The 27,900-nt window shown below is 39.8% G+C and overlaps 8 protein-coding genes across 10 annotated transcripts; 2 read left to right on the forward strand and 6 right to left on the reverse strand.

Moving 5' to 3' along the window:
- Positions 1-734: 734 nt before the first annotated feature.
- On the reverse strand, positions 735-4,800 carry LOC130695554 (nonsense-mediated mRNA decay factor SMG8-like). Its single transcript, XM_057518697.2, has 15 exons — positions 4,644-4,800; positions 4,430-4,574; positions 4,256-4,375; positions 3,988-4,197; positions 3,753-3,910; positions 3,502-3,680; positions 3,392-3,438; positions 3,250-3,330; positions 3,041-3,181; positions 2,717-2,977; positions 2,531-2,661; positions 2,064-2,455; positions 1,880-2,000; positions 1,586-1,804; positions 735-1,516 (listed from the first exon to the last, which is right to left on the reverse strand). The coding sequence occupies exons 1-15, from the start codon at positions 4,688-4,690 to the stop codon at positions 1,216-1,218; spliced, it is 2,553 nt and encodes an 850-aa protein (XP_057374680.1). The 5' UTR covers positions 4,691-4,800; the 3' UTR covers positions 735-1,215.
- A 701-nt stretch (positions 4,801-5,501) lies between these two features.
- On the reverse strand, positions 5,502-7,381 carry LOC130695566 (TBC1 domain family member 20-like). The gene is given in 8 exon segments (XM_057518721.2): positions 5,502-5,867; positions 5,928-6,037; positions 6,097-6,313; positions 6,422-6,456; positions 6,458-6,616; positions 6,680-6,774; positions 6,836-6,979; positions 7,035-7,381. Coding segments are annotated over 8 exon segments (1,230 nt in total). The 5' UTR covers positions 7,279-7,381; the 3' UTR covers positions 5,502-5,641.
- Positions 7,382-7,971: 590 nt separating this feature from the next.
- Positions 7,972-11,440, forward strand: LOC130695521 (RNA helicase Mov10l1-like). The gene is made up of 5 exons (XM_059496321.1): positions 7,972-8,820; positions 8,882-9,262; positions 9,317-9,840; positions 9,898-11,342; positions 11,405-11,440. The coding sequence occupies exons 1-5, from the start codon at positions 8,087-8,089 to the stop codon at positions 11,438-11,440; spliced, it is 3,120 nt and encodes a 1,039-aa protein (XP_059352304.1). The 5' UTR covers positions 7,972-8,086.
- A 209-nt stretch (positions 11,441-11,649) lies between these two features.
- On the reverse strand, positions 11,650-13,637 carry LOC130695568 (peptidyl-prolyl cis-trans isomerase FKBP8-like). 2 transcript variants are annotated; one of them, XM_057518725.2, is made up of 8 exons: positions 13,477-13,637; positions 13,187-13,377; positions 12,973-13,107; positions 12,697-12,905; positions 12,524-12,638; positions 12,294-12,461; positions 11,999-12,220; positions 11,650-11,912 (listed from the first exon to the last, which is right to left on the reverse strand). In XM_057518725.2, the coding sequence occupies exons 1-8, from the start codon at positions 13,526-13,528 to the stop codon at positions 11,910-11,912; spliced, it is 1,095 nt and encodes a 364-aa protein (XP_057374708.1). In that variant the 5' UTR covers positions 13,529-13,637; the 3' UTR covers positions 11,650-11,909. The 2 variants fall into 2 exon arrangements, with proteins under 2 accessions (XP_057374708.1, XP_057374707.1); XM_057518724.2 differs by having other exon boundaries at positions 11,650-11,940.
- Positions 13,638-13,973: 336 nt separating this feature from the next.
- Positions 13,974-15,885, reverse strand: LOC130695560 (UDP-glycosyltransferase UGT4-like). Its single transcript, XM_057518708.2, has 3 exons — positions 14,706-15,885; positions 14,419-14,638; positions 13,974-14,330 (listed from the first exon to the last, which is right to left on the reverse strand). Exons 1-3 carry the CDS (start codon positions 15,778-15,780, stop codon positions 14,036-14,038), a joined length of 1,590 nt encoding a protein of 529 aa, XP_057374691.1. The 5' UTR covers positions 15,781-15,885; the 3' UTR covers positions 13,974-14,035.
- A 1,900-nt stretch (positions 15,886-17,785) lies between these two features.
- Positions 17,786-19,849, reverse strand: LOC130695562 (UDP-glucosyltransferase 2-like). Of its 2 annotated transcripts, XM_057518711.2 has the most exons (4): positions 19,731-19,849; positions 18,571-19,668; positions 18,290-18,509; positions 17,786-18,221 (listed from the first exon to the last, which is right to left on the reverse strand). In XM_057518711.2, the coding sequence occupies exons 2-4, from the start codon at positions 19,628-19,630 to the stop codon at positions 17,945-17,947; spliced, it is 1,557 nt and encodes a 518-aa protein (XP_057374694.1). In that variant the 5' UTR covers positions 19,631-19,668; positions 19,731-19,849; the 3' UTR covers positions 17,786-17,944. The 2 variants fall into 2 exon arrangements, with proteins under 2 accessions (XP_057374694.1, XP_059352152.1); XM_059496169.1 differs by lacking the exon at positions 19,731-19,849 and having other exon boundaries at positions 18,571-19,707.
- On the reverse strand, positions 19,785-21,609 carry LOC130695596 (UDP-glucosyltransferase 2-like). Its single transcript, XM_057518761.2, has 3 exons — positions 20,486-21,609; positions 20,208-20,427; positions 19,785-20,146 (listed from the first exon to the last, which is right to left on the reverse strand). Exons 1-3 carry the CDS (start codon positions 21,549-21,551, stop codon positions 19,864-19,866), a joined length of 1,569 nt encoding a protein of 522 aa, XP_057374744.1. The 5' UTR covers positions 21,552-21,609; the 3' UTR covers positions 19,785-19,863.
- Positions 21,610-25,032: 3,423 nt separating this feature from the next.
- Positions 25,033-27,548, forward strand: LOC130695563 (la-related protein 6-like). Its single transcript, XM_057518713.2, has 2 exons — positions 25,033-25,621; positions 25,816-27,548. Exons 1-2 carry the CDS (start codon positions 25,205-25,207, stop codon positions 26,851-26,853), a joined length of 1,455 nt encoding a protein of 484 aa, XP_057374696.1. The 5' UTR covers positions 25,033-25,204; the 3' UTR covers positions 26,854-27,548.
- Positions 27,549-27,900: the final 352 nt, after the last annotated feature.

The following is a 27,900-nucleotide window of genomic DNA, read 5'->3' on the forward strand; positions in this document are numbered from 1 at the left end:
CTTGTAATAACGAAACCGACTGATAGATGGCTACGGGTGGAAAAAAGAGAAAAAAGTGTGATTTTTTTTTTTCCACCATTTTTTTTTTTTTTCATGTTAAACGGATTGCCATATTGTTTAACCTAAAAAAAATTGAAACAAGTGAACATTTCAAAAAACCGTCTGCTACTAAAGGGACACAGCTATGAGTAGACTTTCATATAGTCTCATCTACCGTTCATAGATGTCGCCAAATAATCGAAAAATAACGCGCTTAAAAATTAATTTTTTCCACTTTAATCGCCTATTGCGATTATTTTAAAATAATTTGATCGCCGATTAAGATTTTAATCGAAATCGCAATCACGATTAATTTTCAATCGCGATTACGGCAAGTCTAGCTATAGCCTTCTCACTTTTGTCAAGATCGGCCAAAAACAAAATCTCATGAAATTAATCAAAAATCATACTGCATAATCAGAAATGAACGCTGATTCTGACTAAGTGATTTATTTTACCGTCAAACTAACCGCTTTTGAAATATACGGAAATAATGTGCAGTAGGCGCATCAACTTTAGGCTATGTTATAGTTTTACGTTTGTTTGAAAAAGTATAAGTCTGTTGGAAAAATAAACTTAATTTTCCCGCTTTTCATTCAATTCCCGATCGGAATGATGTATTTTAAGCTAACTTTTAAATTTAGCCATACCCGAAAATAAGCCGAGAAAATAAGCCCGACAAAATAAGCCCGGCCTTGTGTTTTTGACATTTTATTAAAAAACTACAAGACACATTGAAAAACAAATCTGATTTTCGTGAACAGCATTTCATTCTGCATCGAAATAATACATTTTAAGTAAAATTTGAAATTTGGCCAAAAATGAAAAAGTGGGAAGGCTATAGCCTTCTCACTTTTGCTACCACGTTTCAATATGAAGGTTATTAGAAAGTTCAGTACAGATTGGGAGCCGAGGAAACTTACGACAGAATTTGAAGATGTAATTTTTGAAATTACGAGTTTACTGGTTTCGTGCTTTCCCAATAGTGTCCCTACCGAAGAATTCCTGTTCATACCCTTGCTGGTAATACTGCAACACTTCTTGAAAGGCCCTCCCTGAAATAGCATTGAATTCATTATATTTACTTTAAATCTATGATTGCCTGATTATCAGAACTAATTCAACGTAGTAATGTCCATCCAAAAACCCGTTAAGAATGCCAAAATTGTACTTTCTTCACTCATTTACTAATTCCATAACTCCGCATGTTCCCTTCAAGAGGTAGCCGTGTTGAGCTGCGCGTGCATTTTCTTTAGGATGTGTGTAAATCTGATTTTCATCTTCATAAACATAAGGAAAACGCAGGATCCAATAGCTACTTGGTGACAGTTGAATGGGCTCCGTAAATCCAGTGACAAATTCAGGGCATGGCGGTGGTGCCGGTCGAACTTTAGGGTCAACCGTAACATGTACAGCAGCTTTAGGTGTCACTACATGGAGGCGCATAAGCTGAGCTATCAAAGCTTTGCCACCGCGACTACAAAACGAAAATTTTTTTTTTAGAATGAATGTTTTAAATGCTACTGCTATCCCAAAGCGTGCTTACTTATAGGGGCACGGGCACGGTAGGTAAAGCGGAACATCATTCTGCGTAATAAGTTGGGCGGAATCTTTCACTAGTCCAGCACCTGTGGCTTTTAGGACTCGTCCAGGCGAGGAACTCATGAACCGATGCCCTCTTGGACACTCGTACTCGACTCCAATGAATATCTTTACAGTGAACTCATGTTGCCCTTGCTTTATACGTTTGCCTTTGCCAGAATACCTAAACAAAGAGCAAATGCAACAAAGTTATGCATAACCGATTCGGTTATAATAACAGTACTGGAACGTTTCATACCCTAGGTTATGTGCTCGCCTGCTTTCTAGTCCATTTGATTCGTTATGTTGTAAACGTACGGGAATGTCCCATGGCAAAAGGAATCCGGAACCAGCAAGAAATCCTGGTTGATCTGACAACCCTAAGAAACGAGCAATATCATTTGCATCAACTAGCAAAGCACAACACTCTAGAATCTATTTACCTGCATTGTGTGAATACAAGCTAGACGATCCTAGGCAAACAAGGCTCCAGGAGGAATAACGCGGCAAGATTCCCGTTGGTGAGTTCACGTGAAGCATGCACGGGAGATATTCGGTAGTTGAAAAGTCCCGCGTGGACACGGCAGGCAGTTCGTGAGTTCCCGCTATTTCCATAATATTGTCTTCATCAATGGCCTCTGTTGCTTCTCCTTTTCCTAAGGAAGTCTGGGATTCTTCATGGTCATCAGCAGCAACTTGGCTAAGGTGATCAACCGACAAGGCCGGAAACTCATTTTCGTCAGGTCCAAGACTTAAATCCTCAGTTCCCGTAATCAATTTTTCAACATCTCTCGCAAAGTGCATTGATTTTGAGGCTCCTTTCAAGTTGGCTGGTCTATAATTTACCAAGCGGAAAATGCAATTAAGAAATCATATCATGCACTTCTTTTAATTATACAGTTATACTTACTCGAAATGATCGCTGCTGGGTTTGAATATTGGAAATGTTACACGACGAAGCCGGCCACAACATTCCTCTTCAATCAGGCGGTAAAAGCCGTAATTAGCATATTCGACATCATACGGATCTTCTCTGTTTGCCTTTGTACAAAATTTATAAAATTGTGGAAACGGTAAAACTAAAATTGGCAAATACCTGGCGTCTTCCACACGAGCACGCAGATACATACCGTACACCGCTCATATGCGGAAGAACAGGCAGCTTGCTATCGCCGTTTTCCTCAGCGTGTACTCTATGAACAGGCTGAATGCAAGGATTACCAATGATGCTGGGAAATTCGCACATACGCCGTCCATTACGCCAAAACCGGTCACACTCAGTGTCCAAACGACCAAGAAATTTTTGCACGGCTGGACCTCTTCCATGACTAGACAGTAGCGCTTTAGCTTGCGTTTTCTGGTTTCAAGGTTCCAAAACACGAATAGAAAAATAGATCGTTTAAGTTTACTACTGCCATACCTTGTTCTCGTGATATTGCGAGCTATAATGAGAATGTAAGTTCTCTTGGTATGCTGCTAGAGCCAAAGGAAGAACTTTTAAACAACGAGCTTCGCTAAATTGTCCTTCAACATCCAAAATGGAATGCAATAACTGGAAACCCTATGGAATGGAAATCATCGAAACAGATAAAATGCATTGGGCCCTAGTTGTTGGATTCTTAAGCATACTTTTAAACCATTAGCTGAACTATTGGTGAAGAAGTCAAACAACTTAAAGGCGGCGTCAAACCACACTCTTGCCGGAGGAAGCTACACATGTAAATAAAAAGTATTATGAGATACATGTTTTTAATCAACGTAAAGATATTACCACAAAAATACTAGGGCCAACATGCCTTCCCACATTGTCAGAAAATCCTGTATCATTAGTGGAATTAGTAACAATCCCAGCATCAGAACTCATATCTCCGACGTACATACCTTCAGTTTGTGCTAAAGTTATATGTTGGCTAAGAAATTCACGGAAGTCATTTGGGCTTTCATTTCCGATTTCGAACGTATCATTTAGCAACTCCAATAGAAAAGTGAATCTGTCTTGCTGCCTTGGTTTGAAAAAGACAAATTCTTGATTGCTTGGAATTGCAAATAGGGAATTGGTGCTATTTGGCAAAAGTACGAGAAATTTGGTCGGTTAGTATAGTCGCGTATCCTAACGATCTATTAAAAATTACCAAACATTGGTTATCACGCGGCATTTTCTTAATAACCGATAAATTTGATCCTCCATTAAGTGTTGCAAGGATTTCAAATTTTCATCCAAAACTGGCGGTCTTTGTTCAAAGTAGAAAAGTACACGAGGAGAACAAAGTCTACCTAGCGTCAACCAATCCTAAGGAAATGGACGACCATGAAAACGGCATAAGGAAATAAATACCACGGCAAAAAATTATAACATTTTTTCATTACCTTAGGTAAACCAGGAACAGTTTTTAGCACTTCAGCAACACTACCCTGTAATTTTGTTCGAACACTGTCCAGTGTTTTAAATAGTTGGATGTAGTTCAAATCAAAACTAGAACTAGCATTTGTTACAACACATATATGGGAAACAAGAAAAAGAAATAAAAGATGTCTTGTAGAGGTATCTCTCAAGTTGGAGAAGTAGTGAAGAAATCCCTTCAACAACAAGAAAATTAAATTAGTTCTATTTTCAAACATTTTGTGAAAATATTACCTTCTCAAACAAAGTGTCATCATGTTTATCAAGCATTAATAAGGTGTTTGTATCATAGATATTAGAGCTATATAGAAACAAGACTTTTTTCTTTGAACAAAAGTATCCCTCTATTGAACTCTAAAAAAAAAATTATTAAACTTGTAATAATTTTACGTCATCCCTGTGCTATACCTCCTCGTCAATTTTACTGCTGTGAAAGATCGGGTGCTTAAAATAATCATTGATGCATGAAATCTTTGTGGGGAGTTGGTTTACCAGATTCGTTTTTCCTATGAAACTTACAACTGTAACATTTGGATCAACCGTTGGAAAAATCCTGAAATTGGAAAAAGGTATGAATGTAGCAAACGTGGACGATATGCGTTCCTTTGACTGTGTTTAGTACCTATCGTCTATTTTTTCTGGAAAGCGAAATTTGTTCCCGTAAAGCATGTTGATACTTCAAATATAATAAGTAAGGTTTGTTTTTCTTCGTTTGCTCACTGCGCACGTTTGGTTGACTTTTGACACAAAATCAAACGAATGGCACTAATAATACTAGAATGTCGTCTGCAGAGCGCAGACTATGCGCCACTGGCGCCCATAGCCGTAATGAACTGGCCCTCTATCAAACGACTCTGGCAACAATATAAAAGGAAGAAAATACATGAACGATTTTGTAGTTATGCTATCGTTCCATATTTGACGTTTGACAGCAATCGTTTTAGACACATTACTTTCGAATATTCAATTACAAAAGGTTAGTAAGCTTGATCGAGTGTTCCAATGTATACTTTGAAACTTGTGAGATACCGCAGGTACGATTAAGAGGTAGTGGTCCTCTACCCTAAATAACATGGAAGATAATGAGAAAAATACAGCGCGTTTAGGATGTTTGACATGCCCTTCAGTTATTCTCTTGCCTGGTGTTGGAACGCTTGTGAAAACTGAGGTAATGTTTAATATAAAGGTATTTCTGAGTTCTAATATTTTGAAATCTAAAATCTTTCAGTTCAAGTTGCCTCTGATTCACAAGCCAAGTAAAGATGAGGAAGACTGCACAGAGCTTGTCACCAAGTCTTGGATGGTACCAGACATGTTCCAGTTTGAAAATGTTGGCTTCTCTAAAACAGTTGGAAATTTCAAATACCTTGTATGTGCAGACTGTGAAGTAGGTCCAGTAGGATGGCATTGCATAGACAACAAAACGAGCTATATTGCTGATATGCGTGTAAAACATATGGAAAGTTGAATACATAAATTAGTTTATTAATTACATATTCATACAATTCAACATAGGAATGCTCTTTGACAGGGGAGAAGAAGGAACAAAGACAGGTACAAAGTTTAACATTATGAAATTTTCTCTTTTTTAACACAAGCATGTACAAGAAAAATATACCTTCAAAATATCTCCAAATTAGGTCTAACATAATTATAAATAAAAGCAACCGTGGCAACACTTACACTAAGAGCAACAACTTTGACAGTCTGTGATTTTAAAGTTATTAAACGAGGCCAAGGAGTCCAGCGCTGTACCGATGCTTTCTTCTGATTTCCTTGTAAAATCGCTTTCCGCTGTTCCATTCTCCTCTTGCGCTCCTCGTCCTCTTCTTTGATCCTGCGAATGCTACAAAAAAACTATGAAATTTAACAAAAATCTTGATAGGTTTCGATTTTTGCGCAATACTTTTCGGTGTGCATCTCTCTGATAGTTTTTTCCATGATATCTGGTGGATAAGTAATCATCAACTTCGCTGTTTCAGTCAAGAGAGTATCAAACGGCAAATTGTCGGGGATCTACAAAACGAAAACTTTATAGGATAATGGTCACCAATAACTAAATTAATCAAAGGTACATTGGAAAGCATTTGATGTAGGAGTGGCATTTCGCAAGGTGTCAAAAAAATATCGCTTGCCCTATGCAATACTACAACGGCAGACAGATACATCGATGTCCAGGGGTGTGAAAAAATGAAGGCGTCGAACAATCGGGTGACAGTTTCGTAATCGTTAAGAACATGGCCGAACCAAGTGATCGTCCAAGGAAGGCAGAAAATTGTCCCTAGCTCAGACCTTAAGTTAAATCAAATAATCATGTTAAATTACTTCACACAACGAAGATATAAAAGAAACGATTAGTTTTACTGATTTACAAGTATAAGATTGTTATTTTTTAAATACCTCATCAGATAGTTATATAAATCGCGATTTTCATTTCTTGACTAGTGCATACACCAAGTTTAGGATTTCCATTGTTGGTTCCATATCTGGTCCCATGAACATCTTGAAATGTGACTGTGAAAGATGGCATAGCACATTGTAACTCTTCTCTTCACCCAGTACAAGCAGGAGAGTGATGGCAATATCATGAAAACCCTACACAAGAATAAGAAATTCATGGTAACTTTCATCACCAATTTGCAAGTGTGCACTGTAAACCTGGTAGTAATGTAAACCTTCATTTGCTATTAGCACTCCTATAATCAATTCTGTGACTTTTATTTGGAGGTCAGCTTGAATAGATTCATTAATACCTGAAGGATATAATTTGTTTTATATTAATACTGACGGAAAAGCAGAACTCTTATCTGCTACCTGGAGGGAACCGTTTTAGTATTCGTTTAACATCCAACACAACTTGGTTGTAATAGTGATGATGCTTTATTTCTTCTGTGGAATTTCTTTCTAAGATGCCATCGCTTTGATCTACTAATGGCCATATATTATTCCGTAGAGTATCTATAAATCCCAGCATAGAGGTTTAGATGTCAATCTAATTAAACATGTTTAATACCATTCATGAGGCCTCCAGGTGAAAAACAGACTTCTTTGAAAGAAGTGATATCACAGCAATTTTCAAGTAACCTTTCGATTACTTTCTGTTTGTCGGTCTGACAAAAGGGTGCTGTATTGCAATCCATGAAATCGTTCAAATCGGCGAGGTCCAAATATTCTTCTGTGTCAGTGCTACTCGTGCTCTCTTTATCGTAGCTAAAGTCTTCGCCGCCATGACTTTGTTCCGGCACCACATTACTCATTTCTAAATACAGGCATTGACATTTGTTGATATTTATTTATTATGTTGTTGACAACAAGACTGATTTTCTACCCTTCAACTTCAACACTGCAATATACAAGAACTTTCTGGTTCCTCACATGATTGCTAGAGGACGTATAATTAATGTCTAAAATGGCCAGTAGATGGTTTCGCTTAGAACCATCTGGGGAGGGTAGTAAACAGCTAGAGAAGTGTGCCGGATTACCGCATTTTACGCGCTTTCGTCTGTAAATTCCTGCGGTTAATAACATGTAATTTGATTTTGATAGCACTTGTTAATGATATGAACTGCTCTACGTGGATTATATAGGAATACACGACAAGATCTATACCTTCATTCATAGGGATGACCAAAGTGAAAGTTAATTATATAATAGATTTCTACATTATGAGTGGTGAAAGCTTCCCATTTGAGTCACACACCACCTGTTCGCGGGTATTGGCAATCGTGGAAAGAAATCTCTCACCACAAACTGGGCTATGTCATTTCAATTAACTTACTTGAATTGAACTTACGTTCGGGTGGCTGTGTTTGTGTTTTGCTAAGAAAATATAAAACTGATTCCGCAACCTCGTTCTGCACATTATCCACTAACATTTAGGTTTCCTGCACGGAAAATCCCGCACTTTAAAAAATCCATGATTTCTTATAGTTGTTAAAAAATTTAAGTCATGAAAGTGGAATGGGAATAAACATGTGTAACCCATCCAATAAATAACGTGTAATCGTAGGCCTATAAAGGAAAGAATATTAAAAATTGCTGGCAAAAAGAACATTGGCAATAAATATGAATCAGTTTGGCTTTCCTAGAATGTTTCAACAACTTTGGGAGTTACTTTATACTTTACTTACCTATCAAGCTGACCCAGGTTTCAATGATGATTTGCTAGAAGTGCTCTTTGAAGATGATGGATCTCATTATGAAACCCAGAGAATCAGTGGCATGGTGACCAAACTTCATGAGAACCAGTCCTTAGCAATAATTAATCATGACATTTACATGGACTTGTCAATTCCTGTCCCAGGCGGAAAGAAGCTCCGCCTAAATGATTTTGTTGTGGCTATGGTGAAAAGGCGTAGTGAAGATGATGCGTGGAGAGTAGAAAGAGTTGAAATACTTGAAAGAACCAATGCATGGCAAAGCAAAAATGATACAGAAGATTTTGAAGAATCACCTGATATGCCATCCCAACAAAATCATGGTCATACTGATTCAAGCATAGAACACTGTCGGTTCAAAACAGTTGTTGGACAGGTCACAGGAGTTTCTACCAAACTGATTATTAACAATGGAGAATTTGAACTTTCTCAAGGTAGTGCCAATGGCATCAACTATGTTGTTGGAGATTGGCTGACAATGAAGATCCTCTTTGATCCTGAAGAACCAGACAAAAAAGTCATATGTACAGCTGCAGAACCTTTACGTAAATGGAAATTTGAAGGCAGAATCAATGTTTTTGAAGAAGAGAAAGGAATTATTGATAATGATATTTTCTTCAGTTTGGCAGTATGCATGAGCGGGTACATCACTATTGGTTGTGTGAACATCTTGTTCTTCAAATGAAATGTATGCTTATTCTAGGTACGACCCTCAACTGAAAGATTTCGTTCACGTTACCGCTATCGAAAGCAACGCAGGCGGTGCAGATTTCATGTGGCGCGCTATTTCAGTCATCCCTGCTTCCAACAGGGGACGTGGAACAAAAAATGTTAATTTGTCTTCAACCCGAATTAATCTCAAAGACGCACCTGAAATTTCTGTTGAGAAAGAAAAAAATTTTGGTATTGTACAAATAGGATCTGAAAATGAAATACGTATCGAAGTCACCAATATGGACTTGATGGAGCACACATTGTTAAATGCCAAATTCCTCAACTTGCGAAGCAATTTCGAGATACCCAATCAAATTTTCCCCGTCATCATACCTATCAATGGAAAAATCTTCGTTGAAATATTCTTCAAGTAAAAAACCAAATACTTCTAATTTGTACATGATCTAATTCTGCTTTTCTGAAGGGCTACCACTATGGGAAAAGTGGATGATGTCGTCGAATTTGACTTCGGGAAATTCGTTGTTGAACGAAGTTTAAGCGCAGAAGTACGAGGAGTAGAATCGCTTCCTGGTGAGAGTTCTGCGATACCGTTTCTTACACGCTTTAAGCAGCGTCAGCAGATCAGTCGTCGGCAAGTTATGGAGGATGAATCCCATCGTGACTCAAACTGGGTAATGAAAGGTGTTCGCCCTTTCAAACCACCGCCATTTACCACCCTAAGATTGGCTTCGTACCCAGTTCCTCGCTCTTTGTGGCAAACTATTCAACAGAAATTAGATTTAGTTGGAAGTAATCCATCGCTGGGTGATATGCTACAACCGAAAAACTATTGCACTAAGTTTCAGACACTCCTGCATTTGGAAGAAATTGAAACAACAGTCCGTTTGCGAGAGTACGACATTGATAGAGCTTCATTAAAACCTATGGGTCCTTACCTGGCTTTAGAAGTCGCAGGACTAGCAGAAAAAAGGCCATCACTTATTGCAGGTATAATTCATCTTTCTAGACTTTGAAGATGTTGTTGGTAATGTAGTAATTCTTTAGGCGATGGAGTCATGCTATCCAATCCATGGGGAGGAGGAGGTTTGAGTTACGAAGGGTTTGTTCACGCCACATTCAAGTCGGAAGCACTACTCCAGTTCCATCCAGATTTTCATCAAAAATATGACGGAGAGGATTATGCAGTACGCTTTTTGTTCAACAGAACAACAATGCGACGCTATCACACTGCCGTAGAAACGTCAGCAAAACATCCTGGATATAAAATTCTCTTTCCAAGCGATCCAGAAATTCGACCACCACAGTTCAACTTGAATTACCTATCGCAGAAGAAAACTTCTGTTGCGGATCGCCTGTTCCAAATGAAGTCGGAAGAAAACAGAATCAAGTGGATAAATCATCGTTTGAACTGTGAACAGCGTCGTGCCGTCCTCCGTATTTTAGAGGGAGTTCATCGCCCTATTCCGTACATCATTTACGGTCCTCCTGGTACAGGCAAAACGGTGACAGTAGTCGAAGCAATCTTACAGGTGTTCCTGTTGTGTCCACGCAGCCGAATCCTCGTTGCAACACCTTCAAATAGCTCGGCTGATCTAATTGCTCACAGACTGCATGAGAGCGGCCGAGTGGGCGTTGGAGAGATGGTTCGATTGAACGCCTTTAGCCGCAATACGGACATGATACCTGATTCCATACAAGCCTATTGCATGACGTGTGAAGACCTGCAGAAGGCCATTCGTCATCGTATTCTAGTCACCACTTGCACAACGTCTGGGAAGATGTACACAATGTGTCTTCAAGTTGGCCACTTCACACACCTCTTCATCGATGAAGCTGGGCAGGCCACGGAACCGGAAAGTTTAGTCTCCGTCGGCCTAATTCGCTGCGATTCTAATCCGGGCCAGATTGTCCTAGCGGGAGACCCTAAACAATTAGGACCAGTATTATTGAGTCAATATGCCTCTACCTACGGATTAAGCATTTCTTTGCTAGAAAGATTGTCGAATAATCCGCTTTATTCGCGTAACAAAGCCTACGCAGACAGTGGCTATTATAATCCCAATCTACTTACCAAATTAGTCCGTAATTATCGATCTCATCCATCGCTCTTGACTTTGCCTTCTTTTATGTTCTACGAAGATGAGCTTGTGTCTTGTGCGTCTGTCGAAACTGCGGAGAAAATGGCCAATTTTAGCTGGTTGCCGAAACCTGGAATTCCTTTACTTTTCCATGGCATCCGCGGTGAAAATTATCAAGAGGCTGACAGTCCTTCGTGGTGTAATCCGGCTGAAGTCTATCACGTTATTCGATACTTGCAGCTTCTTCTAAATGCCAAAGTGAACCCAGATAACGTTGGAGTTATCACCCCCTATCGGAAACAGGTGGAAAAAATCCGTGAGTTCATCAAGTCCAACGATTTGTTTCCTTTCAAAGTGGGCTCAGTTGAAGAGTTTCAAGGCCAGGAACGGGACGTCATTATTGTTAGCACAGTTCGTTCGCACGAATACTATCTTGAACAAGATGTAATCCAGCACTTGGGTTTTCTTCGTAGTCCCAAACGATTCAACGTCACTGTCACTCGTGCTAAATCTCTGTTAATCGTCATTGGAAATCCACATCTTCTCGTTCACGACGAATATTGGGGCCCATTCCTGAAACATTGTGCTCAAATTGGCGCCTACACAGGCTGTGATCTGCCAGATTTGTAAACATAAATTTTGCTACCTTTAATAAAAAGAAATTTTTTCGGTTAACGTTAAGGAAAAGTTGTTATTTCCTGTAATTTGTCAGGCTGAATTTTTTTTAAGGAAGGCATTTATTACTTATCGCAAAAAAAACTTATGATTGCAGCCACCTAAAATTACGAACCAAGGTAACGGAATGTTTCCATTCAACTGATTGACGAATTTCTTGTAGCTTTTAAAGTTAAACCGGTCATTGGGCCTTGAAGTTTCAAAGGAATTTCAATATTTGATCAGTACCTTACACCGTGAGCCACTAACAAAATGCCTAGAATAGCTTGAAACGGTACGTAACGTAACTTGCTACTACTGCAGTTACTGCTCCAATCATCAATGTCCATGGCACCTTTTAAATGTAAATTAATGAATATGAAAGAAGAAAAAAATTTTCAATTTCAACTGACCGTCAGCTTAACCTTGGGTTTGCCTTGTGAAGTTTTAGGAGCGGGAGTAGAATTAAGATTAAACATTTTTTTATACAGAGATTTCTCCTTTTGGACTTCTAGCTTCTGTTTTGCTTGCAAACGCATCAGATCTTGCTGAACGATTTTATTGGAGGGATCGAGATGCAGAGCCCTCTCTAACAGAGCTATTCCTTCGTTCATTTTACCCATGGCTGTTACAATCTACGATGAAAAGTTCAAATATTAAACGGGCTCATCATTTCCATTATTATGGGGGTTTTCATTTTCGACATACCTTCGATTTACGGTAAATGGCTTTGACGTTGTCCTTCTGGCATCGCAATACGTTGTCCACAGATTTCAGAGCTGCATCATAAGCTTCGATTTTCATTTGTGCTGCTGCCATGTTATTATAAACTTTAAGCCGATCATCCAAGATTTCTTGCAATTTATCTGGCGAATCCTGGAAACATAATAAAAAATTATGTCCAACTATTTGAGGATGATTTGCGAGAACACTAGTACCGTTTCTGTTTCGTTTTCCGTGTCTAGATAATCCAAAGCTCTTCGATAACACTGAATAGATGAAGTGAAGTCACCTCGACTATACCACCAATTACCCCGTTCACGTTTGGCATTTCTAGAGTAAAGGGATGCTCTAATAAGCTGTTAACACGGAAATGCGTAAGGTCGCCTACCCTATCCGGAGTCTTTCATCGATGTTGACCAATTCTAAATCCTCCTCCTTGGAAATTTCCAAAAGTTCGATAGTGTAGAGAATTGTTGCATCTGGCGGGATATCTTTTCCATTGCCGAGACTGCCATACGCAAATCGAGGTGCAACCTCTATTTGACTGATTTCTCCACAGTCCATTAGAGCGACGATTAGATCGATACCTTGGATAACCTAAATACAATATGCATGAGTTGGTGATTTTCTCCTGCATCTTATCTGGCCACCGCTACAATCTTACCTCCAAATCTCCAAGTTGGAATGAAAATTTATCTTTAACGTCAACAACTGTTCCATCTGCAAGTTCTCCAGATATTTTGATCGTGCAAATTTCACTAGTAACTGGTCTGGTGTTTGGTGTTCCCTTTTTTATGGTCTAAAACAGATGTGTATTATTAGCTTACTCTAAGTTTTAAGAGCAGTAGAAACAAAAAAATTAATGACATAGAACTCACCTTCTTTTTCAATTGGCCACTGCCAAGAACATCAGCCCAAGCACCTTCTATTATCGATTGCTCTTCACCACTAGTTCCATCCGCAGTCTCAAGAGTTTGTATCTTTTCTTCAGGCTCTTCGTGCATGCTTGGGTCCGGAACTTTTATTTTTTGGCTATCTTCATGATCTTCTGTCTTACCACCATCCTGATCTAAATACGTATAAACGACACGTCATTCCGACAAAAATCACAAGAATGTTTTAAGAAAAATCTACTCAGCAAAACTCTTTTATAAAAACTCAAATAAACCTTTAGTCTCTTCTTTAATAGATTCTTTGGTTTTTTCGATCGATTCTTCCATGATAAAATATAAACACTTTGACAGGGAAACCGAGTGTTCTAGAAGAGTATTTGATACCAGTTACCACAACGATCAGTTTCAATATTGACAGCGTAACAAGCAGACGACGCAAGATTGACCGCACACACGGATACGTACGTGCCATATTTTGAAATTGCGCATAGCTGACCAGTACTTAACTTTTAAATTTCAACGAATAAAAATTTTAGGAAATTGTAACAAAAACAAAAAGATTATCCTACATTCTCAAGAAATATTACTTCATACTACGTGGCATTGGCATCTTAGCATGAACGATGCAGCCTGCAGTACCGGCATCAGTCCGAGACGTCTGCATGACGTTTAGCGCCAAAAAATGACTTGTTGCCCACATGAGCCCTAAGCTAAGGTAGCGAATAAATAGCGACACAAATATTTATTGTGGTTCAGATAACGGCTAGTTGAGTTTGATTTCAAAGATATGTATTCAGCTCTCGTACGAATTCAATGAGGAACTTTCACTTTTTTCTATTCTTGTTTGTTCTTCACATCTCTAGCTGTTACCTTGTTTTTCGACGAGCAGCTGCAGTTTCGAAAACAAAGTAAAACTAAAACAAGTGGAGTTATCCCAACAAGAATCAAGAGTAGATATACATCGATCAGCGACCGCTGGTAAGGTGCCAATTCGCGCGATCCTAATCGCAAATGGTCAACTGATCCATTATGACGGATCACATACTCGGTCCAGAAAGCAGCTCTTTCTAGTGGCGTTTCCATCTGATCACGCAAAAGGCCAGACAGCCTTACGGCAGCATCTGAAAAGCTTCAATCAAAAAGTGTTATGTAAAAAAAAACAGTTAGAAGAAAGCTGCCATTTGTTCCTTTCTAAAATCACGTAAAAGATTAAATACCTTTTATTGAAGAGCAGATGCTGAATTGCGGTATTTAAAGTATTTTCGTTGATTTCCTTCCATTGTAACTGCAAGGCGTAACCATCATTGACAGCCCGTCGCAGGTTAAGAAACTGATCGATGCCAAAAGGTATTCCTAGCATGGGAACACCGTGATAAATGGCTTCTTGTAAACTGTTTAGACCACCGTGAGTAATGAAAGCACGACATCCAGGATGTCCTGTTTGCCAAAGAAAAATTATTTCCCATTATAACTCTTGCAAAGCAATTAAATCGTCGTTTTTTACCCAATAGATCTTGTTGTGGTAGCCAAGGAATGGCAAGAACATTGGCAGGCAAATCTGACCTGATTTTTCCTTTCCATTGCCAAATTACTCGTAAAGGCAAACGGGAAAAAATCCGAATGAACGATTGGAGAAGATATTCAGGCATATCTTCCATATTTTGAAGACTTCCGATGCTAAAAAGCAAGAAGCCGTCAGCCCCAGATACAAAATTTTCCAAGTTATTCGGCAATGGCTTGGGAGATCGACAGTGAATACCGCCCACTTCGATGACTTGAGGCGGTAAGGAACGAGGATAAGAAAAACTCGGATGACTGTTGGTAAGAACCACTGTCACGTTTCTAATTATTTCATCAAGTTCAGCATAACAAGGCATGCCCTTCTCTTTAACAATCGAAGGAATTATAGATCCTTCATACCATTGCTGAAACACCAGAATCATATTGGTAGCAAGAGTGTTGATGATTCTCTGCCAGAGATTCATCATATTAGTGTAAGGAGAAAAGACAAGTGGTACGTAACTAGTATGTTCATCATCTCCCAAAATAGTAGCCATTCCTGGGAATAACGTATTTGGGCTGAATACAATTAATGGAGCCTTAAAATGCCAAGCTAAAGGAGCACTTGACATGAGTAATACCTGAGAGGCAATAACTAGATCGAATGTATCTTTAGCAAGCATTTGTTGAACTTTTGGGTTATCGTAAAGTACATTCGTAACCTTGGGTGGATATTCTGATTGCGTGCGAAGCAGTTGGCTTGTCAAACCCCAATTACCCCAGTTCCAACTTGATGAAAGTAAACTGTCAAACACGTTCGGATAGTGCGACATGTTCAGGCATAATTGTTCTAGAACGATTTCTCGAACGTTATCCAGGTTCATAAAATCGGCCGTCATGTAATTAGTGATAACAGTAATATTATGTCCTCGAGTCACTAGTTCTTGCACCAAAGGCACGTACATGTTCTTGTGGCTTTTTGTGCCAAATGGGACCGATACGAGAATACTAGATCCTTCAATCGACGAGGCCACAGCCATCACAATTAAAAAGGAAATTGATGCTGATTTCACCACCATGTCTTTCAAAATAAGAACACTACTCGATCAAGTTTGACAAACTACTACTGCTCTTTGGCCTTGCAAAGAGTTTTTCGCGAAAAAAAAAACGACCAGCATTTATCTACTAGACCCCGGGCTATTCCAACTAATTTTTTTCAGAAAATATTGTACTCAATTTTCAGAACCATCTTTTTTAAATTTTTTGGAATCATCTGGTAAACAGTTCTACAGGGACCCTAAAATTTCCAGCGTTTCAAAATTCCCATTATTGATGCTTAAATGTTGCAATTCGATTCCTGTTCCATATGCAAGTCATTAACACTGGGGGTGGTTTAAAACTTTTTTTTTTTTAACACATTGTTCTTTACTATCTCTGACCTATTGTCACTTTATGTGTGCCATAAAATTACTTGTCCATCGAGAGAATACGAAATGTCCATAGAAGGTATGACACCGTACCATAAAAAGACAAGTTTTACTGGAAAGAAAAAGGGGGGTACGATGTTTGTGTTTTCCTTTCTGCTTATCCCATTGTGGCATTTTCGTTTTGTGGCAACATACCACACACGTTATCTTTCTCTCCTTTTTTAGACGTATACAGAACATACCGAGTATGCCGATCGCTTTTTCTTGTTTCATGAACGGTAAATCAGTACATTCACCCAGAGGGGCAACATGATCTACGTGCTCAAGTATAATACAATATCTGTTCTGTAAAGGGTTCTAAGAATTTACGCGGAACAAAAAGATTGAAAGGTTGACGCCTCACGTGAATGTGAAAGTGAAACTAACGGTATTTTAGAGGAACGGGTACAGCCAGAAATTTCGTTATTTGATTTTGTGCTATTGCAAAATCATTAGCATGAAGATGGCTCTTTGATACCTATAGTAACTCTTAAATATTATTAGCACGAAAAAAGAGAATGGACCATTTTAGAACTAAATTAGCAATAAAATCAATATACTTAAAAGGTAGGAATCGAAAGGGAGTCATAGACGAAATGTAAATTAGGGAGATAAAGATGCAAAATATTGACCGCATAACCAAACAATACGAGGGCGGATTTGTTTGTACAATGCATTCCCACGCCCTGAATCGTGAATATTAATATGCGATAAGGCCAAATTTTACACGCACCGCCAATTTTTTATACAAATCACGGCGATGGTAGTAACATTGATACGTCGAATAACTTTCGCGAGTCATACACGGAATGCCTTTTTTCGTGTGGGATGCTAATTGTTACGCCATTGAGATTATCTAAATATGGATGCTTGGGAAAGAAGAAAAATTGCCCAGCTCTAAAGGAAGAAAAAGTGGCCGCGTGAATTAGATTGCGAGGATAAGGGTTTTAGCGTAGTACGGGGCGGTGTTAACTCGGCCATGAAAGTGCCTTCAGCGGTGCATGTAACAAAAATCAGCATATTACCTTATAGATGGAAGACTGGTGACTATTTTCGGGTCCTATGTGAACAACACCTTTCTTTTCTTTGATGAATGGATAACGAAACGCACGGTGATCACAAATCTTTTCAAATTTTCTATCGTGACATTCACGTTGTCCATTTTTCAAGCATTGTGTTTTTCTTCAACTCTGTCTTTTAGTCAATAAAAGACTTCAAGTCCAGACTTCCTTCTCACGAATTCACGACTGGTCACCCTTGACTTACATAATTTCCTTTGTAAAGAAAAGAATTCTTACGCTCAAAATTATTTTCCCATTATTGTTTGATGTAGAATGAATTGTGCAGCGGAACAAGTTTGGTAACCTGAAAATAAGAGTTCATTCATGCAAACGCGTTCCACTAGTGCTTCCATTTTTTCTCCTTTCCCTCAGCCGTCTGCTAAATTCGGTGCCGTCATTATGTTAATTCGTCGTTCTGTTTTCAGTCTGCTCTATTACTGCTGTCACGCTGTACATAACTGACTCCAGACGATAATGACCAAAGGGTTGCTCTACTTCGATGCGACCTCAATATTTGATTTACACAATCGTCCAGTAAATAACTGCCACAAGAGAGCAAATTATAAAAACCTCGAATCGCTTTGTTGGGCTAAAGTGCCATCAGAGCGATAAAAGTGTTCCTTTTTATCAGAAACCACGAATTTTCATTTTAAAAATATGTTTTCATGTAGGTTTAAATGTTTTATACCTTATTGAGGTTGCATAGTGATACATAGTTATTTATTCTTCTTAGTTTCTTTGCTCAGCTTACGTCGACAACATTTCCTGAGGCAGAAAAATGTCAAGACTAGCGGGAAAGTAGCTGCCAAGATCAAAACGAGGTAGACATCGATTAACGCTCGTTGATAAGATGCCAAATTGCGCGAAGCCATTTGCAGATGTTCGATCCCATTGTAACGCATTACGAATTCTGTCCAATAAACGGCCCTCTCAACAGGTGTGTGCATTTGATCGTGAAACAATTCGTGTTGTCTCCGCATGGCATCTGAATACCTGCAATAAAAAAAATACGGTTATAAAAAAAAAATGGCATAAAATTTTTTTAAATAATAATTTATGACTTCTTATTGTATAATAAATCAAGGATTGCAGTCGTCAGTGTTTCTTCATTAATTTCTGTCCATGATAGTTTGAGGGCGTAACCATCGTCGACGGCTCGCCTCACATTCAATTTCTGGTCAGTGCCGAAAGATAATCCTAGTACAGGGACATCGTGATAAATTGCCTCTTGTAAACTATTCAGGCCTCCGTGCGTGATAAAGAGCCGACAATTTTCATGTCCTAAATAAATTAAAAATATTTTTTTTATCAACATCAGTCGGAATTTCTTTAAGCTATCTACCGAGAAGGTCTTGTTGAGGTAACCACGGAATGGCTAAAACATTTGCTGGTAGATCTGTCCTTATTTTACCCTTCCATTGCCAGATAACACGTTGAGGTAAACGTGAGAAAGCGTGGATGAAAGATTGGATCAGATGTTCAGGCATTATTTCCATTGGAAGCATACTGCCCACGGCAAACAGAACGAAACCAAACGGATTGGATACAAATTCCTCTAGATCCTGTGAAAGTGGTTGAGCAGGTCTGCAATGCATTCCACCCACTTCAACAATTTGAGGTGGCATCGTACGAGCGTAATTGACAACGGGATGCGTATTGGTAAAAACCAACGAAATATTTTTCTCCAGTTCTTCTAACGGCGGAATATTCGGCATCACTCGCTCTTTGACGATTGAATGGATTGTGGAATGATGGCACTGATGAATAAAATAGCCAAACAGCTTCGTGGCAAGAGTATTGACTGTTCTCTGTAACAAGTTCATCTTGTTGGTGAATCTCGACAAGAAAAACGGGATGTGACTGGGCTCTTCTTCGCCACCCAAAGCCTCGATGACACCTGGAAATATGGCATTTGGGGTTAGCATGATAATAGGTGCTTTAAAATGCCAAGCTAACGGGTAACTGCCGGCGTTGAACGTGATGGAAATCATGACGAGGTCGAAATCATCCTCAGCCATTAATTGCTTGATTCGTTCGTCTTCGTACATTGTCTCCGTGATGATTCTCGGTTGGTTGTACATGCTTGCTATGCCAATAGACATAGATTTCAACATGAGTCTAGTCGAAAGTAAAGCGTCGAATGGGTTGGGATAAGGAGACATGTCGATAATTAATTTGTCCATGACGATTTGACGGACATTTTCTGTGTTTTCCAGTTCGGAACTCTTGTAATTCGTGATGACGGTGATGTGATGGCCTCGACGGGATAATTCTGTAACAAGTGGTACGTACATGTTGTGGTAGCTTTTAGTACCATAAGGAGAAGAAATGAGAATCCTAGATCCTTCCATTAAAGCAGGACATGCACAAACTGCGAATACGAAAATTAATTTGGCCAGCATTTTCTATCGTTCCACAAACTATGTGGGTCAGCCCTTGACTATAAATAATTTAGTCTGCAAGCAAGAATAAACTTAGAAAATATGACAGTAGGTCTAATACCTTATCGTGTGCGCGACGTGACTCTTCCTATACAGATAAGTATAATCAAATCAGATATACTCTATTTGAATTTTGTCAAGTCATGCACATAACTGTGTTACACTGTGCAAACACAAACGTTTTTTTCCCCATGTTATTGCTGCTTTTTTACAGCATCTGTTACTGCTGGCCGACGACGACAACACCTTCGGACGCAGAAAAACATTAGTAAAATGGGAGTAATGAAAATAAGAGCCATGACTAAATAGACATCGACTAGTGCTCTCTGATAGGGTGCTAAATCGATGGAGCCCAAACGCAAATGTTCGGTGCCATTATGACGCAGCACAAATTCAGTCCAAAATACGGCTCGTTCTAGAGGTGGTTGAATTTGATCGCGAAACATAGCGGATAATCTCTTCGCCGATTTCTTATACCTACCGTGATTAAAAAATTATAATTTTACAAAATGATATTGTTCGAAACAATTTGAATTACCTGGAATCGTGTAAAATGTCATGAATGGCCGTAGTTAACAATTCTTGCGTGATATCTTTCCATTCCAGTTTAAGAGCATAGCCTTCCTGAATAGCCCGTCCCATGTTATGACTTTGATCGGTACCGAATGGAAATCCCACGACTGGAATTCCGTGATAAACTGCCTCTTGCAAGCTGTTCAAGCCTCCGTGAGTTATAAATCCCCGGCAATTTCGGTGTCCTAAATATCAAAATTTAAATTTAATTATTTAGTCTTTGTTACAAAATTATATTGTTGCCTAATAAATCTTGCTGAGGTAGCCATGGGACGGCCTTAATATTTTGAGGTAAATCGGGTCGAACTTTGCCCTTCCATTGCCAGATCACTCTTTGAGGTAGACGAGTAAAAGCTTTGATGAAAGATTGAATGATCTCCTCAGGCATTTCTTCCATTCTAATGGCGCTGCCAATTCCAAATACGATGAATCCAGCTTCGGATGAAGAAACGAACGTTTCTAAATCTTCCGGAAGGGGTTTAGCTGGGCGACAATGAAGCCCACCCACTTCAATAACTTTCGGTGGAAGAGTTCTCGGATAGCTGAAACTCGGATGACTGTTGGTGAAGACTAACGAGAAATTCTTTTCAATTTCAATAAACGGTGGGCATTCCGGATTGATCTTCCGCTTGAAGATGCTGTGCACCGTGTCCAAGTGCCAGTCATGAACAAATGTTTGAAAAAATTTGGCAGTTAGGTAATTGATGGTACGTTCATAAAGGCTCATTTTGTCGGTGTAAGAGGTGAGCAAAAAAGGAACATAGCTGTGGTGTTCGTCATCGCCCAGCAATGCAGCCCGTCCTGGGAATAAAACATTGGGACTCATTGCGATTGTTGGAGCTTTGAAATGCCAACCGAATGGATAGCAAGTCAATCCGCAGGCTTCAGAGATCATAACCAGGTCGAAACTTTCACTGGCCATTAGCTGCTGGACGCGTGGGTCTCCATAAGTAGTTTCGGCATTCATCGATGGTTGCTTGATGAGCGTTTCGATGATTTTGACAGCCATGTCGATTTTTTTCCATGGGTCCGACATGACTGTAAACATATTGGGAAATTTCGAGACGTCTATCGCCAATTCTTCTATCCATATCTGCCGGACGTTGTCCAGCAGAGCCACTTCGCCGACTTCGTAATTAGAGATGATGGTTACATGATGTCCTCGTGCCACCAATTCTTTCGTTAATGGGACGTACACGTTTTGATGGCTCTTTGTGCCATGAGCAGCTGCAATAAGGATTCGGGATCCTTCGGCCACTGGAACCGCCACAACTATAAAAATTGCGAAAACAAATAAAAACAATTTCATTTTTTACTTTGAGCGTAAGAACGTAACGCCTTTCTCTGTTAGTTTTCAACAACTGTGATTTTTTTGCATATGGATTTTATCGATCTTAGCTACCTAACGTTATTTTTTATCTTTTTGTGTGAATGACACAGCTATATCAAAGAGATACGGTCATTAGTTACATTTTCTTATCTTCAGGGAAAGTTTTAAAATTAAAATGATTTTCGGCTGCTTATACCAGACGGTATGCAAGTAGTTCAAAATGCGATTCCTAGGTGGCGCTTGTTTTTACTGGAACAAAAAACATTGGAGTTTGTGCGAAGCGGTTATTCTTTAAACGAAGGCAAATGAAAATTTCTAAAGAGATTTCCGTAAAGAGAATGAGGTCCAACGAGATGGGGACAATCACACGGACACACGCACACGGTTTTTTTTTTATTCTTTTGTTTTTACGACCTTTTCCCGATTGAGAACAAGGACTTGTACGCGTGCATTGTTTTCCACTGCTGGTTTTTCACATGCTCAGAATATGGCTATGGGAAATCATCTGTCACTAAAGAGAGAGAGGGGAATCTGTTGTCAATGCGTTGGGTGAAATCGTGACCCAATCGTCTTTTGATAAAATAATTTTTTGCCACCCTTTTTTTCCGATTCTTTTACTTTGATTTATATAAGTTGTCCCTACAGTGATATGGTGTGGCAATCAATATCATTATGGATCAGGGTCGTTCACTACATCATCTCACTCCTTTCGTTTCTTTCGTTTAAATAAATGCAGAAAAAAAAGACAATTAGAATTCTCTTGTAAAAGCGAAGGGTTTGAAAAAAAAACACAACAAAAGACGCTGAGAGCCATATTCACTTGTCTAACGTACACTGACCCGAATTATTGAGAAAGAGAAATGATCATTTTCTCGTAGTGAGGACGATGAACCGTAATGATGTTCCCGAAATAAAACAGCAAAAAAAAAGGATATTTTCTGTAATTTTCGCCCCATTGTAACGAATGGCAGATGTAAAAAAAAACGGGGTTTTAGAAAGTGACGTGGTTTTTTTTTCATAACGTTTTTATACTTTCGCTCCATTGCGTGCGGAGAAAATTCCATCCGGGTTTTCTCCGGGTAAAAAAGAAAGTGAACAAACACGCATAACCGATGTATGTTTTTCAGAATAACCGGAAGAGTTCAGCGTCCTACCGCTTCGGGCACTGACGCACGTTGCTAAGGTGGTAAGATCTATGACCGACAAGAACAATTTCAATAGGTGAACAATGTTCTCTTGTTAGAAAAAAAAAACGATCATACGACAACGCACGAGTGTTGCACCACTTGTTCACGAGATGTGCTCGTGATTAAAACGACATCCTGAAGAATTTCTGAATAGCAACACACAGGTGTTTCACCTGACGACAAAGATTGCTGGTTATGAACTTTCCACCCCAAACAAACTGTTCCCTTGTACACCTTTGATCATTTCCTTACAGATAACGAAAAAGTACACATAGCAATTCAGGATTATAGACAAGGTACAATTTCAACTGGAGTTTGACCGCTAAATAGAGCGAAAGAAGTTTGATCAAGCCTCAACCACCGACCCCATTCACTTAATGAAACCAACAAGAATCGAATAGAAAGTTGCATCGATTCTCCTTCTATTCCAAACTGAATAGGCTTTTTTTTTCTCTGCTTTCAATAACGAATAAAAAAACACATTCACAGAAATTACGTTAGAAACAATAAAATACTACAATTGCTAATGAGAATATTTTTGTCGACAAAGAAACCGGTTAGAATTTAACAACCGGGCCTTAACTACTAAACAGTAGTACTCGAAATAGCTGAACGAAAAATTCTTAACAAATAACAAGGTCGAAGTGTATGAGGTTTCCCTGGTGTTTTTTTAACAATAATAATAAGCTGTTCACTACTAGAACGTTGGCAACATTTATGGTTACAGGATTTGTCTCTACAGATTTACAGTGACAGGACCCAGTGTGCAGGTCCTGCTCAAAGCAAAAGCGACCTTTCCATAAATGGAGCGAAACATACCTATAGGTTGAATCGATGAGAAGTTTTGACGTCACCCAATATAGGTCCATTTTTAACTCGATTTGCAGTCCGACAATACTATCCCATTAAGTATTCATCAGAAGAGGACACACGTAAGGTAATACTGACACCGTTTCACTTGGGTTACGGTGGCACTAGTGTGGTTTCAGTGACTCGCGTTAAGTAAGCTGTATCGTATGATGAGTCTGACGCAAGGTCTACTAACCGTCTTAAACAAGTCGTAAGATTTATAAAAATTGTTCTGGTACTTTTATAATTTAATTAATAATATGATGACGAAATCTGAAAAAAAAACTAAAATAAATATCGGGCAAGGTCGTCGGAGAAAATCTCGACGTTACAACGTTGATCGCTTTATTGGAAACAAAAGAAACTCTATAAAAATGGCGGAACCGCGTGCGTCAGTTTTTTCCCTCCCCTAAATTCACCACAAGGCCACATAAAAATGAAACAAATAATTACTAAATAGTGGGAAAATAATGGACAATTAGACTTTATGACATTTAAAACAAATGATTTAACTAAGGTCGATAACCTTGAAATTTTTCGAAATCTGGCGATGTCTCTCAGAAGGAAATGTCATCCTTGTTGCCAAGTGTCTATCGGCACAATGATGAAATGGTAATTAATCGGGACGATAGCATTCGGAAAGCTTCTCGAAAGTCCACATACATTTTACATCCTCCAATCACGTGGACGTTACATCCGTTTATTGCATCAGTTTTATCACCTGGAAAACGGAAGATCCGTAATCCCCAAAAAGAACAGCTAGAACTTTGCCCGGGCTTTTTTGTAAAAGAAAACTTGCTCTTTGTCCGATCACGCATTTTCGCCGTGGACAACCCCACTTCGGGTTTCATTGGGAAGGGTAATGGGTCACTGACAAAATTAGGTACATCAAGGAGTACATCGAAAGGAGAACAATGGCAGCCATTTTGATTCCTTAAATTTGGAGTCAGGGCAAGCATTCTTTGCTCAGTAAAACCTACTTGTCTCCACGTGGAAATTTTCATTTCGGGAGGGGGATCCCGCCTCATCAAATTAGATCAAAGGGAAATTACAGGTGAAAAGACGAGGAAAAAAAGAGAAAGCCATAAATGAACTTTAAATATCATTCGCTCGTTTAACCGCATACATAAATCATTAAAAATATGTCGACTTGGCTGTAAAACTGCGACGTACAACGTGTCATTTTGCTGCATCATTCTAGAAAGAAAAAAGTGCGAATGATGAAACGAGGCTATAGACAAAATGAAATAGCTCCGGGTAATACCCCCCCACCGTGCATCGACGTCAAGAGCTGAAGCGACTTAGCGGCAGGAGCTCCACCCCCTCATCGTCTCCCCTTGTGTTGGGAGATACACGTCACAAACTAGTGCCACTTCTCTGACGTCACGCAGTGTTCGTATAAAAACGAGCAGTGGTCTGACGGCGTGATTCAGTGTTTGCGCGGCAGATCACGCGGACGGACGAGACGGATCAACTGCTTTTGGCTGCGCTCTCTCTCCTCTCTTTTACATCCAATCGTTTTTGCAAAGTCATTTTTCAAGTTAAAGAGTTAAAACTTTTTTTTACTCGCTTCCCCCGACATCTTTGAAGAAAAAAATGGCTCCCAATCCAAACGAATGCGTGGTGGTCCTGCAGATGCAACAGTCTTCACCAACAGCCCAGGAATTGTCGGGTCAAATAATCAAAATTGTCACTAGCGACGTCGATTCAACATCGGACGAAGGTGAGCATTTCTACGATGCTTCTTCAGACATTGGCGGTACTGGTGGCAATGGCGGGAACGATGTTTCCGACGACAGCGCCCCAGAGAACAACAGCGGCAACAAGGCAGATTCTGGCATTGAAGATGTAACTTTCGAGATTCCCGATGCCGAGCTCGCGGCTCAAATCGTCGAGCAGGTCGAGTTCTACTTTTCCGACGCCCATATCCTCAAGGATGCTTTCCTTCTGAAGCACGCCAGACGCAATCGTGATGGATTCATCTCTCTCAAACTCATCACTAGCTTCAAAAAGGTAACAACGTTTTTACCACTTTCTTTATCCTTTCACTTATTTACATGCTGGCTCTCCCTAATGGTCTATAGTACGATTTAACTTCAAGACCTTGGCCCGTTTCCAAAACTGAATGAAATTGAACGGAAAAAAAAAAAAGAATTCCATTTTAAAACTTCTCGCTTGTTGTGTTTCTTTTTCTTTGGCGTTGACAGGTGAAGCACGTGACCAAGGATTGGCGAGTCGTCGCTCACGCTTGCCGGACCTTGTCCAAAGAGCTGGAAGTCAACGAGGCCGGCACTAAAGTGCGCCGCGTGGCACCTCTACCCGAAACGGACGAGACGAGCCCATCGCGCACCGTCGTCGCCATCGGCCTCAACGTCGACAAGGCCAGCATTGAAGGTGTAGCTGAAATCTTTAGCGGCGTCGTCCCACAGGGCGCCATTGGATTGATCCGAATCCTGCGACCAGGCAACACCATCCCGCCCGATGTCCGCCAATGCGCCAACCGCCATCCGGACATTTTGACTTCCATCTGCGCCGTCGTCGAGTTTGAACAAGCCGAAAGCGCCCGAGCGGCCCTTAAAGATGCTCCTGCACTCATGCCGGCAGGTGTCAAGTTGGTCGAATTAGCATCACGTCGCAATGGAAGCAACAGGACTTCGCCGACATCGTCTCGTCCCGTCACTCCGAGCTCGCTGCCGCCGTCGGAGAACAACACTCCAAACAATCGCCGCAAGCGTCGCGGCGGCCAGCAGAAAAACGTGGTTGCTGTCCAGGATTCTGATGCTGAGACTCCGAGGTCTCCATTCTTGCGTCGCCATCAAAATGATTCGACGTCGTCGACGCCGATCCATTCGCCCCAACAGCGTCGTCATCATATGCCGGCCCATTTGACGGGCAATAGCCGTGGCAACACGCGTCAAAACAGTCCAGATTTACATAATCAAGTAACACGTCCGAAATCCTGCAGCTATTCAGAACCCATGACGAGCACACCGGTTGGAACCGCCACCCCACCCGGGTCGCACAGCCCGTGGGTACGTCGTCGTCTCGGTTTGGTAGCTGGAGGTGGACAGGAATCCGGACGTTCCAGTCCTTTGGCTGACAATCGTCTCTCCGTTCCGGCCAACATTGTCCGCATGCCCAACGGACCGGATGGTACTCGAGGCTTCCACTTTACTAACAGCGTCACCGGTAAGCCGCGTTCAGCATCCGCCCCCGAAGTCCCGCTCATGGTCACCGTTTTCTAATTTAAAAATCAGAGAAAATGCCGGGGAAAAAAGTGGGAAACGGGATATTCTAATTTTTGTGAGCGAGGGAAAACTTATTATTTCTTGTAAATTTTTTTTGTGTGTGAATGTGCGTGGTACCACTTGATTTAAAAAAGTGGTACATGATTATGTAATAATTATTATCTGTCAAAGAGTTTAGTTTTTTTTTGTTTGCTACATAGGCAGCTTTTGAGTTCAATGCCTATCAAACATTTTGAGGAAGGTAAAATAAGGAAAATAATCTCTTTTTTTTGTTAATTATTATGTTATTTCTTCAAATTATTTTTTGGGGGGTCGGCTGTGATAAGGTTTTTGTGTGTGTTCATCATCATCGGGTATTGTCTCATGTCTCATCAAATTAATTATCTTTTTTTTTTGATCCACCAACTAGTCCCTCTTCCCTCTTATGTAACCATAATTCCCCAGTTCAATTCTTTAGACCCATTTGGAATTGATTCTTTCTCTCGAAACCCATTCCACATATTACTTTGAAATAATATCAAAAATTTTTCAACTTCCTCCCTCGTCGTACCTGTACATATAATTAATTAATACATCGCGATTTATTACTTCTAAATGTCATCCAAACACTGTCGGGAATTTTTAGTTGTTGTAATTTATGGGATTGAAGGAGGAAAAATCAAACAATACACTTGAATTTGTTGATAAATTTCGCGAAAAAGAGAAATCTTAATCCAAATGAGGGCAATCAACTACTTGTGAAATTTGATACTTCAGTAGTAGCCACTGTGCGTATGCTACTAAACATGTTCCGGCTTTCTCTACTACGTTCACAGCGATAATCGTGTCGGCGTGAGTGACGGCCGTGGCCTCCTTTCCTTTTTTGCTTGTTCAAAAAGAAATATTTTTTTTTTTTAAAAGGCAGCAAAAGAAAACATTGAAATATTTCCTCAATTTTCTTTTTTGTCTACGTTTGGTAAAAATCATTTCCCTTATTAAGAGAAATACGGATATCGAAACAAAGGTCGATTTCTTGTATTTTTCAAGTACTGAAATTGGCTAAAT

Source organism: Daphnia carinata, chromosome 7, assembly GCF_022539665.2.
Source record: "Daphnia carinata strain CSIRO-1 chromosome 7, CSIRO_AGI_Dcar_HiC_V3, whole genome shotgun sequence".
Lineage (NCBI taxonomy): Eukaryota > Metazoa > Arthropoda > Branchiopoda > Diplostraca > Daphniidae > Daphnia > Daphnia carinata.